Source organism: Xenopus laevis, chromosome 4S, assembly GCF_017654675.1.
Source record: "Xenopus laevis strain J_2021 chromosome 4S, Xenopus_laevis_v10.1, whole genome shotgun sequence".
Taxonomy (NCBI): Eukaryota; Metazoa; Chordata; class Amphibia; order Anura; family Pipidae; genus Xenopus; species Xenopus laevis.
Window position 1 is genome coordinate 65,341,797 of NC_054378.1, and position 19,031 is coordinate 65,360,827.

At 36.9% G+C, this 19,031-nt stretch overlaps 1 protein-coding gene across 1 annotated transcript in view; it reads right to left on the reverse strand.

Annotated features, from left to right (window-relative positions):
• Positions 1–19,031, reverse strand: part of LOC108715530 (inactive tyrosine-protein kinase transmembrane receptor ROR1) — a 156,603-nt gene that overhangs the window by 14,607 nt on the left and 122,965 nt on the right. The window contains exons 5-6 of the mRNA XM_018260764.2: positions 4,067–4,191; positions 2,706–3,029 (exon numbers count right to left, since the gene is read on the reverse strand). Of these exons, the coding sequence (XP_018116253.1) occupies positions 2,706–3,029; positions 4,067–4,191 (449 nt within the window). The remainder of the gene's footprint in view (positions 1–2,705; positions 3,030–4,066; positions 4,192–19,031) is intronic.

The window sequence follows — 19,031 nt, forward strand, 5'->3', positions numbered from 1 at the left end:
ACCTTCAAACAACTAGTTGTTTTCAGATAGATCACCAGAACTGACTTTCCATTTTCTATGTGCGACCCTTTTTCTAATATTGAAGTGTCAAGTGTCTTTTTCACCTTTTGAAGCAGCCCTGGGAGGGGGGTCGCGGTCCCTGTAAACTGTTCTGAATTGATACATTTAGTTGATACTTTCTTGCTGAGCAGAATCTCTGGGTTTCATTACAGGCAGCTGTTAGAATTGATACAATAGTTGCTAATACTCCAAAGATGCTGCTGAGAACTAAATGTAGCAAAATTGCACCTGAATTACTGAGCTGCCAGACTCAAACACCAGAGACACGAACATTAAACTTTAAACGAAGATTTTGGAAATACAGTAAAAAATAAATAATGGAAAGTAATTGAAAAAAGTCTTTATTTCTGGGGAACAATCTGAAAACAACTGAATTGAAAAAAGCGTTTGGAAGGTGAACAACCCCTTTAAAGGACCAGTAACACCAACAAAAATGTAAGGAAAAAAAAAACATTGTTACCCCCTTTAGTAACACCTCCATTCTGCACAAAGTTAAATATTTGAATGCTTTATTCAAAAATACCTTGTTAAAATTCTGCTTCCGGTTGTGCAGTGACTTCACAAAAGGGCGATATGGCGACATGCCCTCTGCTACAGCCTATGTGTGCGCTCCACATCTCCTAAAACCAGAAGCCAGTTACTGCCATAACAGAAATAAATTGTGGCAAGCTTTTGGGCTGGGAGATGTGGATCGCACACGTAGGATGTAGAAGAGAGCATGTGGCCACATTGCCTTATTTGTGAAGCAGAATTTCAGCATGGTAAAAAGAATCCAAAATTATTTTTTAAATATGTTAATAGTAAAAAAATGAAGCAGGAAGGGGTGGGACCTTTAGTATCAGAAGGGGGTCAGCTGGTTGATGAAAACAAAATAAAAGCGCAGATTCTGAATTCATATTTTTCGTCTGTCTACACAAATGAGGAACCGGTTAATGAAGGTTTCCTTCTTAATAGTCCCAATTCTAGTAATATAACTAATGATGCATGGTTCACACACGAGGAAATTCAAAAGAGACTAGAACATGTTAAGATAAACAAAGGTCCGGGGCCAGATGGTATTCATCCCAGGGTACTTTGAGAGCTTAGCTCTGTGATTGCCAAACTTCTTTACTTAATTTTTCAGGATTCATTGAGGTCTGGCATAGTGCCGAGAGACTGGCAAATTGCTAATGTGGTGCCTCTATTCAAAAAAGGATCCCGTTCTCAGCCTCAAAATTATAAGCCAGTTAGTCTGACGTCAGTGGTAGGAAAGCTTTTTGAAGGGTTAGTAAAGGATAAGATACTGGACTTTATAGCAAATCATAATATTTTGAGTGTGTGCCAGCATGGTTTTATGCGTAATAGATAGATACGCTATAAGATAGACTACAAAGAGTGGTGGTAAATGGAACATTTTCTAATTGGACCATTGTTGTTAGTGGAGTACCACAGGGCTCTTTACTAGGTCCCTTGCTTTTCAACTTGTTTATTAATGACCTGGAGGTGAGCATTGAAAGTACTGTTTCTATTTTTGCAGATGATACTAAATTGTGCAGAACTATAGGTTCCATGCAGGATGCTGCCACTTTGCAGAGTGATTTGTCTCAATTGGAAAACTGGGCAGCAAACTGGAAAATAAGGTTCAATGTTGATAAATGCAAGGTTATGCACTTTGGTAAAAATAATATAAATGCAAGTTATATACTAAATGGCAGTCTGTTGGGATTTTCCTTAAATGAGAAGGATCTAGGGTTTTTTGTAGATAACAAGTTGTCTAATTCTGGGCAGTGTTATTATCTGTCTTGCATAAAAAAAGGGCATTAACTCAAGGGATGAAAACATAATTATGCCTCTTTATAGGTCCCTGGTAAGGCCTCATCTAGAGTATGAAGTGCAGTTTTGGACTCCAGTCCTTAAGGGATATAAATGAGCTGGAGAGAGTGCAGAGACGTGCAACTAAATTGGTTAGAGGGATGAAAGACTTAAAGGGTAGACTGTCAAGGTTGGGGTTGTTTTCTCTGGAAAAAAGGCGCTTGCGAGGGGACATGATTAAACTTTACAAGTACATTAGAGGACATTATAGACAAATGGCAGGGGACCTTTTTACCCATAAAGTGGATCACCGTACCAGAGGCCACGCCTTTAGACTAGAAGAAAAGAACTTTCATTTGAAGCAACGTAGGGGGTTCTTCACAGTCAGGACAGTGAGGTTGTGGAATGCACTGCCGGGTGATGTTGTGATGGCTGATTCAGTTAATGCCTTTAAGAATGGCTTGGATGATTTCTTGGACAGACATAATATCAAAGGCTATTGTGATACTAAACTCTGTAGTTAGTATAGGTATGGGTATATATATAATTTATGTGAGTAAATTAGAGGGGTGGTGTGTGGATGCTGGGTTTTCATTTGGAGGGGTTGAACTTGATAGACTTTGTCTTTTTTCAACCCGATTTAACTATGTAACTAACTATGTAACTATTTTTGAATAAAGCAGTACAAATTGTCAACTTTCTTCAGGATTCTAGTATTAGTGGAGGTTATTACAAGGGATTTCTTGAGAATTTTTGGTGTTACTGGTCCTTTAAGCTTGACTCCCATACAATTTTTTTGTCCTACAAGAAGGGAAACCTTAACGTGAGGAATAAGTGTTGGTAATTGCACTTACTTTTATTGATGGGCTCTGTCATCGGAATACCAATCCTTATACAATTCCTTGCCTCTGGGCTATCTGGCAGTGGGAGGTCCTCACAGTTCGGTAATTTTAACCTCATCAGAATCATGGGATTGGATCTGGCAAATATGTATTCAGCCTGGCACAGCACATTTTCCAGAATCTCACACTCATCCCGACACAGATCACGGGGTTTTGGAGATGAATGGGGGGCATTTTCGTCGCAGTATGGGAAGGCATAATGGCACAAGGAGGGGATTGCAAACTGGGAACATTTGTCTGAGAGATGACTGGAGGTGCCAATCATAGTGAATGCCGCTAAGACAAAGAAAAATATAACATTAATAGTGCAACCATTAAAAGACAAATACATTTGTGCAGATTATTGTAAAGAGATACCTCCTTATGAATATAGACTCAGTGCAGAATGTTGTAATATAATGGCAAAACTGGATCTAAAATATAAGCCAACTCCAACAATATATCAATCTGGTAAATGATGTAAACTAGATGATTCTGCCATTTCTACAAATAATTTCATATAAGACACAACAACCATGAATGTTCATATAAACTGTGCTCAGTGATCATAAATAAATGGCAGTTACGGATGTAATTTGTGTCACACAACCAGGTCTGGACTGAGATTCAAAATAAGTCCGGGAATTTCAGGTACACAGAGGCCCATTTACAGTAGCCCCCAACAGTCCAATAAATAGTGACTGTAAGTCATCTTATAGTAGCCCTTCTGGTATTTGCCAGAATCTACTGATTGCCTGTATAGTAAATAATGTACCCCCATTATAAAATATAAGGATATTATAAATCACCTAGAAGGACAATGAATGAAGGATATTTGACAGTTGTGACCCAGTGCCCCAGGTGTTGGCAGGAATGAGTATTCAGGCTTACATCCATAATGGTCATTAATTAAATGCATAGCATGGAGCAAAGTGCAAAAACTACACCATGTATTTCAACACTTGTGCTCTTCATTGAATTTCTGCAGGTCTCTGTGGTTGAACATTATAAGGGGCAGTAGTGAGGTGGCACAAAGGTATACCTCCTGTAACTTGGGCCTCATTCAGTGGTAAGTACAGAGCACACCTAAACCCCAGATAAAAGTGCTTTTGTAATGAGCACTAGGGTGTGCTTTTTCAAATGCAATGAAATGCTGTATGGATTTACATGTAAGTTTTGGATGGTAAGAGTAGAACTATAACTATAACATAATCATAATAAATCTAGAGCATTTACAGTTCAATGAAAATTAATGAATGCAGTTAAAAAAACATACAGTTTTTTGAATGTTCTAAAATGAAGTAAAATAATGGGGATTACAAAATAATACATACCTGTAATTTGGTTTTCTATTTCTCCTTGCATATGCAAAGACTCAACATAAATGGTATGGTTTAAGATAAACCGCGCACAGGCTATGCCTCTATATGGTTGGCAGTATCCATCCTCTTCATCATCACTGGAGAAACAAAACACATGTGTGCTGAGATATGACCAGCAGAGGGCGCTAGAAAACAATTCATCTAACGTTCCTTTTATGACAACTTTCTCCCTATTAAAAGACAGAAAGAAAGGAACTAAACTAATATTATGGTTTTACAGTCCCCTGGCCTAGTCATGGAAGAAGCAGCTCAGATTTAAACCTAAAATTAATGTTTGGGGGTGCTTTGTATTGTGTTTTTTATTCCCTTTTCCACTGGAGCACAAAATATATTATTTAATTTAATACCCTTTATTTTTAAAGGGCAGATTAATATACTCAGCGCCTTCCAGAGATTTATCTGTTTATCCCTGACATAAGTCTTTGCCCCAGAGGAGCTGATAATCTAAATTCACTGTCTCAAAACACACACTAGGGGTCCATTTCATCTGGTGTCAGTTAATCTGCCTATATATTTTTGTAGTGTGGAGTGAACCAAAGTGCCCAGAGAAAACCCACACAGACAACATACAGTACTTTATGCATATAATCAGGGATGGATTTACATAGAGGGCACCTCTAGGCCCACTGCCGTTCGTTGCCCCTTCCCCTCCCCTTTATTTGTGCAAACGTTATCATTGGAACAGGAGCAATGACAAATTGTATCTCCTGCGCATCCCCAGTGTTTTTGAATCAATAAAGGTGTGGTTGGGCAGTATGCCGCCCCCTAAAATCTGCCGCCCTGGGCCTTGGTGGCCTTTCCACAAATTTGGGCCTGCATATAATGAGTGCTCAGATCAGAAACAAAATCAGGACCCCAGTGTATAAGACAGCAGTGCCAACCACCAAGTGGCCTGACAAGGCCCCCTCTTCTTCTTTTTTTGGATACAAATAGAAAAAATAAGTTCACTCCCACCCATGGACTAGTGTTTCTACATCACTTAGTTGTGTAGGGTTCAGTGACTTAAAGGAATACTGTCATGGGAAAATATTTTTTTCCAGAATGCATCAGTTAATAGTGCTGCTCCAAGAGCAAATTGATTTTTTAAGATTTAATTGTAAAATCTGACACTGCTGCACTGCAAGTTGGTGTGATATCACCGCTCCCTCTTCCCCTCCCCCAGCAGCCTATCAGCAGAACAATTGGAAGGTAACTAGATAACAGCTCTCTGATAGATCTAAATACAGCACTGGATAGTGAAAATCCATGTCCCACTGAGACACATTCAGTAACATTGAGTAGTTGAAACAACTGCCTGCCAGCAGTTCCATCCTAAAGTGCTGGCTCTTTCTGAAAGCACATGAACAGGCAAAATGACCTGAGATGGCTGCCTACACACCAATACTACAACCAAAAAAATACACTTGCTGGGATAGGAATTACATTTTATATGGTAGAGCAGGCATTTCCAAAGTCAGGCCCGTGGGCCAATTGCAGCCCGTATTTTGAGTCAAAACCAATAAGTTAAAATGATGGCTCTTCTTTTTCACACTTATGATGCTGTTACCCACAATTTTTATGGGTGGGAAAGACTGCCTGTTAAGCTATATAAATGCAAATAGCAACATAGAAAGACTCCCTGGCACATATACTAGAAATACAGTTTTCACTGGTTCAGAACCAGATTCAGTGCTAATGTTGTTGGCATGTATCTGGGATATGGGGAATTCAAAAGCAGCCTTTTGTGATAAAAACTGCATATGGTCAAGAAATATCCAGACTGAGGGTGAGCCTTGGTGTTATTGTGCAGTTAGCCAAGAGACTGATACGATCTGTTAGTGAATTACACTTTTTCTACAACTAGCATACATGATGGCAACACATAAGCTAGAAGGCCCAATGAGTTTAAAAGCATTTCTCCTTTGTGTACCAGCTGTGCCAATGAATTCCTCATAGTCTTAACCAGCCTATAACTTCAAATGTTATAATTTCAAAAACGACCCAAGTCCATGTTGTTAAAAAAAGCAGCCAAACAAATGACCGAAACATCTCTCTATATGAAATGAAGCTGGTGCTTCAAACTTAGGTATAAGTGCACCAGAACACAGATTTTATTTTTACCTTGTTGAACATTGAGTTATAATTTGAAACTTTTAGCATTCTACCTGCCATCTGTTCTGTCCTGTGACAAAGTTTTTTTTATGGGATAGAAATGTTGTTGAGTGGATTTGGGTGCACTCAGGGTGATGAGAACTATGGCCAAAAATTCTTAAATGTTAATTTATGTCACCCTAAACAGGAGAACACATTCCTGTAATAAACTGCATATTAAAAAAAATATGGTGTGATTTTATTACATTTAATAGAGCTCGTATTTCTTTCTTTTTTTAGGGTAATGGCGTCACTAGCACAGCAGAATAAATTTTACTCTAAATAATTCACAAGGGTTACACCATTTATTAACTGGGTATACAGAGAGACATTCACAAGTGGCCAAATAAATTGTCAGTAGCCTTAATTTATCATGTTGTCTTTTGGCACTCCTGTAGGTAATGTACATCCCAGTGATGTCCAATTGCAAGAGTGCTTTGTGATATGAAAGAAAGTTCCTTTTTCTGTTTAGATTATGTTCTGGCCAAAGATCTTAGCTCCATGTAGGCTTTTCAACATCCTGGCTCAGTTCCACAGCAAGACTGTAACAGTAATGTAAGATTGTTAAGGGTCTGAAATATTGGGCGCTTGGACAAGAAAAGCATTAGTGTGTGGGGGATGCAGACTTGCAGAAGCAAGACAGTGGAGTGTGTGTGTATGTGCATGTTCATATGTCTACGTGTGTGTAATGTTTCGTTTTTTCCGTGTGAAACATGTTTAATAGGGTGCTAATGCCGAAATGATGGCGGGAGGAAAAAAAAGGCAAATGGAATATGTCTGAGCAGAAAGCAAAGCTTCTACTGAGCGTTCACTGCATGTTTTCTTCTTACAAAGCACATCTGCCATGAAGTAATGTAAAATGAAAATGTTCAAAATAAAAGCAATTCTATCTTGATTTATACCCTGTTATAAACAGGATCAGAAGAAAGGGCAGCTGTTGCTAGCAATAGAAATATACAAAGATATATACATGTATATAGATTGTGATCAGAGGTATAAATCAGCCTTTTATTAAACTGTCAATACAGAGCATACAGTTTTATGGCTTCCTTTTCATGCCTAATATTTTTTACGTTATATAAGCACGTTAGAAAATTGTTAGGTTGGTATTTATTATGGGGTACTTCTATGTTTAGGAAATCTACAAATGATTTATCTGAGAAATCATGTAAGGTGATCAGTAACACTGGATACAGACTGCACATAACATTTTGCTTTAAAATGAAGACAAATCTGTACAGTAAATGAAGCCTGCTATTTGTCTTCACTATCGTCCCCTTTAGGCCTGCATTTGGCAGGAATCTGATAATAGACTGCTTTAAAGTTGTTGTTTCGGTTGCAGAACTTGGAAGGAAATCAAATGTCTTAATATTAATTCAAAGGTCTTCCAAACTATCTATGTCAGGCCTGCTGTTCAATAGTTGCCTAGTTGTACCTTTATGGTACCACACTTGACTTAAGTCAATCAAGTAGTATTGAACTAGTATATAGAGCCATAAATATATAAAGGGACTTAGATCCTTTAGAACCCTTGGGTGAATTATGTCAATGCATGGGGCTTTATTTACATTATTATTAACATGTATTTATATAGCGCCGACATTGTTTGCAGCGCTGTATATATGTATATATTATGTAAATGTCATTCTTGCAGTGTTAGCCAAGAATTTACTTAAGTTGTGGGAGGAATAAGGGTCCAGGGCTGTTTTTCATGGCCCCAGGTTCCAGTTAGAACAAAGTTAAACACAACAGGGGGCAATGACTATTTTATGCTTTCCACTTTGTAGCAGCAGTTTGGGGAAGGCCTGTTCATATTCCAGCACAATACTGCCCCTATGCATTATGGGAAATATGTACAGTATGGGTTGACTGATAAGGGAATAGAAAACAATGAATGGCTTGCTCCATAATGCTCTTAGGGCCCTATTAGATAATTTCTGTTATTTATAGTTATATCCAGTATGTCTTTATACATTCTTCCTTACTTTAATGTTTGGAAGTTAAATGAGCTTGTTATAAACACACATATTCCCCTATTGTCCCACAAGTCGCCAGAAACCATTTAATGTTAGGAAAGCTGACCTCACCCAAGTTATAAATTTGACTAATACAGAAGCTTACGCTACTTATTGTTTGGTTTCACAGAATACTTATTGGCCTTAAAAGGGAACTATGACGAAAATGAAAATGTAATATAAGCTTCCTCATACTGTAGTAAGAAACTTTCTAAATACAATCAATTAAAAATTCTGCATTGTTTCTGAAATAATCAATGTGTATTTACTATTCACTATTCCTCTCTTTTGATTCCAGTATAAAAAAAATCTAACAAAATAACAAATTTAAAATAAAAAATAAAATTTGCAAAAATTCAGCATGTAGAGAGACAGGATTTCTGGTGATTTTAATAGAATGAGCTCTAATACATCTTCTAGGCAAAAGGAGCCCACGATATAATGGATCATTCATATGACAGCCAACTCCTGAATGAAGACAGAATGAGGAGAAACAGATGCTTAGAGAGGAATAGTGAAGATAAACTTGATTATTTTCAGAAACGGTACAGAATTTTTAATTGAGTGTATTTAGAAAGTTTCTTATTTCAGTATGCTGAAACATATTCAATTTCCATTTTCGCGATAGTTCCCCTTTAACTACAATAAAACAGAATTTCTATGTACATGAGCAGAGGACTGGAACAATGCATATTCATGCACCATGTGCCAAACCACAGACTCAACAGAAGAAGCCAGACTTGAAGTGAGGAATGATGTAAAGGTAGGGTGCTACAATTATATGCTTGTGGGATCATATGAATTTTGTACAGGGGCGTAACTATAGAGGAAGCAGACCCTGCAGCTACAGGGGGGCCCAGGAGGTATAGGGGCCCCACGAGTCCCTAATTTATATACAATTTCAATAAATATTGGAGAAACAAGTCAACCTCTAAACATTTTGGGGGCCTGAAAAATAATTTGCTGTGGGGCCCAGTAATATCTAGTTACGCCACTGATTTTGTACATTAAGCCACTACAGTTGTGGACCTTTAACATATGTTGCATTCATAGCCAAGGATTATTTTACCGTTTGCGTGCTAATGAACTTGAGGGAGATTTGTCTTGTAAATTTGTACTTTTCTCTTACTAGCTGGAGCAAAAAATAATGACCCAAGCAAATTCATCATGTTAATATACAGAGATCACAGGTTTTCAATGAAAGATATTGAAAGGTGTGGAGTCCATGCTTTGATAGGAGTTTGTTGATGCATAATGGCTTTAAAACACATGCTTTGAGCATTTCTCTAGTTTTATGATTGCAAATCCCATTGAATTGTGTATCATTTTCTACATGTTGATCATTTTTCTCACACAACTTTTCCCTAAACAAATAGATAGAAATATGGAAACATTTTTCACTTTCACTGGAAGCTTAGCACTCAAAGAGTTAAAGAAAGTTAAAAGGGATTGACCAGAAAGAATGAAAAAACATGTTTTTTTTATAGAATCAGGGATGAATGCTAATCTAAAGTGAAAATTATTCACATTATTGGCACATGCTCAAGCAGCCTGGCATGGCATTATGAATGAGGTAAACATTCCGGATGCTCAGTGCTTAGTGAAGCTATTAAATAATCAGATGGGTGTAATAAAACTTAAATTTAAAAAATTAAGTAATGTACTCTATGGCTTCCTTTTCATGATGCCCCATGCTCACACATGCTTCAGGCCCTCCTGTAAGTCTTTTGCTCACCAAAGCTCTCTGCTCACTGTTCTGTCTGGCTGCTGGATAAGATTCAGCCAAGGTGATGAGTGGGGGGTAGTGGAAGTTTGGGGCAGTCAGGATGGGAGACTTGCCTTGGGCATGCTCACCTTTAGGCCTGGCACTGCTTAAACCTCTTTTGAACCTCTAATGTAAGTAAAGAGGAGGATGCGAACGTCCTGATACAAACAGATATTGACTGGAGTAACGGTACTGCCAGGACGGTTAATGGGAACACGTTTATAAACTTGTTGCATCACAATTATATGGCACAGATTGTTGAAGAGCCAACCAGAAACCATGATATTCTAGATCTAGTTATTTCTAATGACCCAGAAATGTGTATATTAAAAGTATATTAATAGTAAAAAGCGGGTTATATAAATATATATAAATAATGGTATCCACATGGCTGTAACAGATACTGAAAAGACAAATGTGCTAAATCAGTTTTTTTCTTCAGTGTATACAATAGAGGAGTCCCAGTTCCAAGACCCACCTCATAGCTGCACTGTTTGCTCACCTCAAACTAGCGAGTGGCTGACTCTGGATATGGTTCATAAAGCTTTACTAAAAATTAATGTGAACAAGACACCAGGGTCAGATGGAATACACCATTGGGTTCTAAGAGGGCTTAGTTCAGTTTTAGACCGGCCTCTATTTCTGATTTTCTCAGACTCTCTTTCATCTTGTATAGCACCTATGATTTGGAGGAAAGCTGATGTCATTCCTATATTTAAAAAGGAATTACGATCTCAACCTGGCAATTATAAGCCAGTAAGTGTGTCATCCATGATGGTCAAATTATTTGAAGGCTTGTTAAGGGATCACATTCAAAATGTTGTCCTGGTGAATGGCATTATGAGCAGCAATCAGCATGGCTTCATGGAGGATAAGTCATGTCAGACAAATTGCTTTTTATGATGAGGTCAGTAAAAAGGTTTTTTTTTACAGTTAAAGCTGTAAAGATGTGGAATTCTCTCCCTGAATCAGTCGTGATGACTGATACATTAGATAGCTGTAAGAAGGGGTTGGATGACTTTTTAGCAAGTGAGAGGGAATACAGGGTTATGGAAGATAGCTCATAGTACAATTGATCCAGGGACTGGTCTGATTGCCATCTTGGAGTCAGGAAGGATTTTCAAATGTTTGTTTTTTTCCTTCCTCTGGATAATAATAGCAGTTAGGTAGGTTATACATAGACCTAAAAGGTTGAACTTGATCGATATGTGTCTTTTCAACCGAACTTACTATGTAACTATGTAATTATGATCAGGTGCATAAAGTCTTGTTTCTAATTTGTGGACTAATTTCTGGATGTGAGAGTGCCAATTTGAAATGGCAATTTGAAATGGAGAACTGTTGCTTTATAGTCCTGATTCATTCATTTTATTATATAAAGGTTAGTAATTGGTTGCATGAAAACAGATTTAAGGACCTACACAGAGTTTTAGAGGAGGGCTGAGAGGACCATATCCATTGGCTCCAGCATCCAAGGGTCTACACTGTTGGACAAGTCCAGATGAACCATTTTGTAACCCCCTGAACCTCAAAGCCTCTCACTGAGTACAGAGAGAACCCTGGAGCTAAACCCTGGTCAAGAGGTGATGGTAGCTCTAGGATTCCACAGCGTCAATAGGCACAGTAGAGCCTGATTCAGAACTGAAGACAAAAAGGACTGAGCGCAACTAGTGCAAAGAGTGCTTTTTTCAGGGAAAAATGTGGGAGCACAATTGCGCTTGCGGATGTAAATGAGCCCTATAATTTCTTAACTGCCACTGAAGACATGCTGACATCATAACAGTAACCAAATACATGTCATCGTGACTCACTTTCCTTGGTATGACACTTCTTTTGCCTCTAAACACAGGATTTTTAGAGGTATGGACACTTAAATTCATTTAAGATACCAAGGGGTATTTGTACAACATGATACTGTACTGTGTATGTATATATGTATACAATATCTTATTGGATGCTATGCACTATTATACCTCCTGAGCAAACATTGTATCTTATATTACATATTGGGGCTAGTCCGGTTGATGCTGACGTATATACTGTAGTGCAGTATTGGGAGCCAATTTGCCCTTTGTCTAAAGTGAGCCAGGTCTGGAAGTTAAAATAAGTGATATCAAGGTACATCCTTAGCAAATTTTGCCCAGGACTGAAATAAACTCATACTTTTGATAATCAAGGTAGTTTCCCTGAAATACGCAGAATGCCTCAATAAGGATGTGGATTTTTTCAAATATTAAGGGCTGCAAAAACATCACCTGGGTCCTGTTTGGAGGTCACCACCCCACTTATGAGACATGTTGCTGTTTACATAGTCAACTCAAACAAGCTTGAACTGCCATCCATCTGTCCTGCATCAACACTGATAAAAGCCTTCCCTCCTGTTGGTTGCATAGTAAAATATTAACACAATAAATCTAATAAAAACAGAGTCCATCAGTTTTAATTATTTTCCAATAATGCTACTCTTGGACCAAAGAAAAGTACACCAGAAAATATTGGAAGGCGTCTTCTTATTTTGCGTCCCTTGTGAGTTACAAGGATAAAGAATAGTTTGAAACAGACAGAAATCCTACTTTGGGAACAGAAAAGGCAAATCTGCATACATTTATTTACACAGCAGTCATTCCAGTTTATATATCCATTATTTTACCTACATGATCATCACCAGTATTGTCATCATAAATAGCTGATGCAGCAACAACACTAAACACAAGCTGATGTATCTAATGCTGTCAGCAGCTTTAATTATATCTCGTAAACGTAATGCTTGAAACTTATTGATAGCGAAGTGTGAGAAAGGGCTGAGGGAACGCTAACAAAGCCAAAAACTAGAATGTACGTGCAGGCTCCAAGAATCTTTGTGTGAAGAGCTGTAGTTAAAGATGGGTCCAGAAATAAGCCCTGGGGCCTAGGAGGATTCTATACATTATAAACTAAAAATGCAACCTCTTTACACGACTGCCTGTTCCTTAATCAATCACTGTGCTTAAATTAATTACTGTGCGCCTTCACATAATTATTCTACTAGGTAGTGTTTACTTATTTGGTAAAAAAACTGCCAGCTGGTACTACTAATGACATTGTTACACTAAGGGGGTTATTTACTAAGCCCCGAATGCAAAAATCACAATTTTTTTTAATACAATCGGGCTTTAAAAAAATCACAAATTTTTCGTAATTTATTAAACCCAGAGGCTGGAAAACTCAGAATCTGAAATTCCGGCATCTCAGTCCTGTCAAGGTTGCATATAAGTCAATAGGTGAAGTCCCAATGATTTTATTGATCTTGTGCCACACCCCGAAGTTTTCAGAGGTTTCGGGCAAAAATCTGAGGTTTAGGATGAAAAGTCCGAAAAAATCGTGAAAATCTGAGTTTTTACTGCAAAGCAAATTTTCGGGAAAATGTAATAATAAATAAGTGTTAAAAACCCGAGCGGCTTAGATCGGAGTTTGCAGCAGACAATATTGAGATAAATTCGGACCTTGATAAATAACCCCCTTAGGGGGTTATTTACTAAGCTCTGAATACCCGAAATTCCCCGAAATCTGAAAAATTCTTGATTTTTTGTGTTAGAATAGGCTAAAAAAAAACACTAATTTTTCGGAATTTATTAAACCAAGAGGGCTAAAAAGCCTGAATATAAAAACACGGCATCTCAAACCTGTCGAGGTTGCATAAAAGTCAATGGGAACAGTCCCATAAATTTTTGGTTGTGTCTTAGGTTTCGGCCAATTTCACTATGTTTTCAGAGCTTTCGGGTGAAAAGTTTTTTTTGGGGAAAATTCGCAAAAAACCCGTGAAAATCTGAGATTTTCCCACAAAGGTAATTTTTGGGAAAATGTAATAATAAATAAGTGTTAAAAACGCGAGCGGGTTAGATCGGAATTTGTAACAGCCGATATTGAGATAAATTCGGTCCTTGATAAATAACCCCTCAAATATTGTATACATTTCAAGGTTTCTGCATTTTATTTAAGAAACTGACCTTGGCCTTATTTTTTTATATATATCACAGGACACTTACTTTTTTAGCAGGACAAGTTAATTAATTTACTTTTGCCCCTCTGCATATTGGTTATTTTAACATTATGCCTTTATTTTATCCCAATAATGGTTTAGCTGAGTTTCTTTACTGTATATGTGTAAGGTCCTATTTAAATAACTTATTCTGTCAGTGGCCAGTGATACCATATGGCCAGATGGACTGTGTAAAATGTATGGTTTCTACACCCAACTTGTCAGTAACGTAACTATACCCTGTGAACTCGGATGATTATTGAGTGAGGCAACAAATTATTGCTCAATAGCTAATATGTTTTCCCCAAGTATGATGGAATTGTCACAAATTCAAAAATTAAAAAGATAACGCTGCTGATTTGGGAAAAATTCTAGATATCCAAATGTCTTGCAGCTGAGCCCACGGGGCATTCCATGGCAAAACTGTAGCCCTCCAGGCTCACCTTGTGGGTGCTGCAAAAATGTATTTTGCTCTCAACAACTTTGAAGACATTTTGACATTCCAGGTTAGTACCAATTCACAGTAGCTCTGTAGTATCCTTTAGAAAGCAGTACAGTTTTCTGATGACAAAAAGAACTGCCCCAACAAATCCAGTAGACGAAATTAGAACTTTTAGGGAGAAAGAAGTTTTCAGGGCCTGCTCCCTATAATGTTATGCCACTGTGATCAGATCCCAGGGTTCCTTTCATCAAAACAAATTTGGTTCCTGTGGACATTTATTTAAGTGCGCTGATTCAATAATGTAATAATGCCATTCTGGAGTGTAAGCATAATGTAATGTTTTTATTTTACCCTAATTTGGATCCTAGTCATGCTCACCATATCTTACCTCTTCTTTATTCATTCCTACTTTTCTGTCTTTGTTCAACAATTTTTACAGTTCATATATATGTTCCTTATGGATGATATTTCTAATTTGTTGAATAATACAATTATATATAATTATTAATTCGATGTAATAAGTTTGTTGGCTTATTTCAGTTTTCTATCATATATGAAAGCAAATTTGAGCTTTTCATCAATGGTTTAGAGAAGGTGGGGGTCTTTCTCTGCAATTAACTGGCAAGTTATTATCAGCCACCTAGCTAGCTAATGGGGAGGAAGCAGGAGTTGCGAAGATTTAATTAAGGTTTTTTTATTTCATAAAAAAAGTAAAACATTTAATTGTTTACCCTGTCTGCATTTTTGTTCATATAGTCCATTGTATCTCAGCACATTTATCTGCAGCCATTTGGAAAGGCTGTTTAAGTTCCTAACTTTAAGTTCATACATAAATGCAGAAATGAAGCCACTAGAAAAATAGTGTAGGGCTTCCAGTACATATTAACAAAAGACAAGCACATAGATAAATCACCAGAATGTGGGTAGTTAACTTAATTATTGATATAGATTCTCTTTGTTTTCTTGCTGTTCCTTGTGATTTATATTAGATGTTACACAACTGTGTCTGTATTAGGGTGTCGGGTTTCATGTGTGAAGGGAGTGAAATATTGTCATTTTCCATTTGCAATTAACAATTAAAATGTATGCGAAGTACAGTAGTCCTTCTCTCCCTAGATGTTACCGAGGAGGTGTGTGACCATATAAAAACACATGGCTGCAGGCCTTTTTTTCGATCCTTTGAACTGGAGTTAGTATTTTTGTCATATGTCACGGTGACTAGAAAATAACTGGGCCTTGGTGCAAAACAGCGATTTTACAAATGTCACAACGGTTCCAAACCTGTCCAATCCCTCAGCCACTGGTCAATTAAACCTTGGCCCACATCTGGGACTAATCTGTGCTATGGTTCTTAAATAGCTGCCACTAGATTGCTCCTCTTTCACATGACAAGTGAATGAGTGTGAGTGCAGAAATCACATCTCATTGATCAAAGTTTATTAAATACACAGCTAGAATCGGTTTCTTCCTTATAAGAATTGTAATCTTTAATTCATCTAGTTAAGCCAAAGCTAAAAGTCTCTCTTTTATGAGAAAAAATGTATTAACAGCGTGCCATTAGTTCATATTCAAGGATCGGATGGTTATTTTTAAACACTTTTTACAATGTTATAATACAAGATTCAGCTCATTTAAAAAATTCACAGCTCCATAAAGCATATTCTCCAATAGACCTTATAAGGCTTTCTCTTTCTTTACTTGAAATACATTTTCATCTGCTATTTACATAAGGCATTTATACAGATACTGCCTAGAGGTCGGTATCACATTCACACACAGTACGGGCAATTTTATCAGGAAATATATCAGTGGATTATCTACTAAAAAGAGAAGTATCTGCCTTGGCTAAATGCTGAAATAAAGTTTAAAATGACGAGATGTCCACAACAATGTTCTGCCTGGAATTTTTAATTACTGGCCACTTTTAATTGGCCACACACCCAATGATTTCAGCGATTGCCTCCTGGGCTGCTTATAATCCATGCTGTAGTGTTCTAGTAAAGGAATTATACCAGGTCAGAGAATTAAAATAGCCCCTGGAATTTCAGGTACACAGAGGCCCAATCAGCCCACACAGAGGCTCAAATAGCCCCCACCAGCCCACTAAATACTGACCTTCTATGGCACCTTATAGCAGCCCCTCTGGCATTTGCCAGAACCCACAGATTGCCAGCCCAGGCCTGAATTATACAGTAAGGGTATGGTAGGCAATTAGAAAGATTGTGACCTCAAATTAAACAACAATTTGAGTAACTGGAAATAAATGCACCGGACCAATGAAATATGCATCACTGAAAATAACAGTGTTACTTTTTTTCTGATAAGGATAACCAGACTGGGTTAAAAAATACTGATTTAGGGTTTCTTTATTCTTTAAGCATTATTGCACCTAAAGTATTATATAATTATCCTAAGTACACACAGGACTATCCATTTGATAGTATAAAGAGTAGGACACAGGAATCAAACCCAATGCTTTTATACATACTTCCTAAAGAACCCTCTGCACATCTGTGTACTACACCAAATGGCACCTTTTTGTTTTTAGTATGGAAAAAAAGAAATGTTATCAAAACATGACATTTTTAATTTTGTCTGTAATCTGAACCAGTGAATCCTGCCTACTTGCAACACTTTCACAGCATGATCCACGGCTAGACACTTCCATAGACACAGAGATCCAAAAGCTCAAACTGACATGCAGACGCTTCCTATTAAACATACAAGCACTTGCTGAGATTATATATATCAAACCATCTGGAATTAAACATACACTTTTATTGCCATGTCAAAGTGTGGCAGTTTTACAGTCCAGCTTTTATATATTTTATATCCAAGCATATGTAAAATCTCCTAGTTCTGAAACTTAACTCAACTTTTTTTGCATTTAATAAGCTTATACAATATTACTTTGTTAATAAATTTAGAAATTATTTTTGAATAGCCTTATACAAGGCAAATTTGGATTCTTAAAAATGTACACATTTATTTAAAAACAAATTAAATAAAACCAAAGCCAGAGAACGTCATAAGTAATTATCATTAAGTTGTTGTTCACCTTCAAATTCTTTTTTTCAGTTCAGTTGTTTTTCAGATAGTTCCCCAGACATAAATACTTTTTTTCCAATTACTTTCTATTTTTCTATTTGTGACCAGGAACATTACATTAAGATGGAAAGCAATTGAAAAAAGTTCTAATTTCTGGTGAACAATCTGAACAACTCAACTGAAAAAAAGTGTTTGGAAAGTGAACAACCCCTTTAAAATAAATGCAACATACAGATGTACTAAGTTCTATATATTGTTTTTTTTCCCCTAGTACTTGATGAGAATTGATAAATCTTCTTTAAGTTCGTAAAACTAGTTTTCAAAATAAAAATGGCATCACCTTTTTTCATCACAATTTTCTCGAAGCATGACTTTTAATAAAACAACCCCAATGTGCCATTTTGTAGTCGGGTATCTGCATCTGACTCCTCCCTGTAGCTAATCATGGTTTTTGAATGAGCTTTAACAGAGTAATTATTGCAGTGTCATCCATATAATAACACAAGCCCTCTAACCTCACATATATTCTTTGCCTAATTGTGTGTAGGGAAATTATGGGGAAATGTTTTACAAAATTTTAGATTCTTACCCTATACAGGTTAAGAACAAAGAGGAAGGGGTCAGTATAATAAAGAATGGACCCTAGACACCAGCCATTTGTGCCTATATATTATATAAAGCCCTGGGGTGCCCTATTATATATATTTTTTTTATAATACCCAGTGTTCAATAAGCCACATGACAAAAGTGTCATCATTATGCACAGTTTACAATGATATATTTTATAGGATACAAATGCAGTCTTCTATGCATTCTTCAAGCTATTACTAGACAGAAGGGCTGTAGAAAGTCATAAATACACATATTCTTATGATCAGCTGCTGTAATGAAAAGAGTTTAGGCTCTTTCATGTTTGTGAAGTGAAAGATTTGAGAAAGTAATGACGCATTTTCATGTGTAGTGAATGATAACTTCACCCAAGCTAACCTGAATATGGAAATCAGGGATTTCTTTGCACACATTCAGCTGTGCTGTTGTAATGTGTTTTTTCAGGGGAAATACGTACAGTGTCCCAAAGGGTATATTAAGTTATACAGAAAAGAAGATGATAGATGCTGCATGTGCTCTAAACAGAAGTTGTTGTTTCACTAACCAGTCACTCTGTTTTAGTAAAAATATTATTATATTATATAGTTAGACCTCAACGGAGATATTTTGGGCAATATTAGCATACAACAATTATTGAATCTGGCAGTATATCAAAGGTATAGGAACAGCTCTGTCAAAAAAGTGTATACATAAAGTCAAGAGTTCTAGGTCAATAAAACTCTCCAAAGCATAAAACTGTCACTATATAGCTGCACTCCATGACACCACTAAACAGTATACCCATGAAAATTAATGCCTTTCATTTATATATATATATATATATATATATATATTGTGGTAGAGTGACTAGGAAAAGGAGGAAAAAGGTCACTCTAGCCTTTAATTTCGCC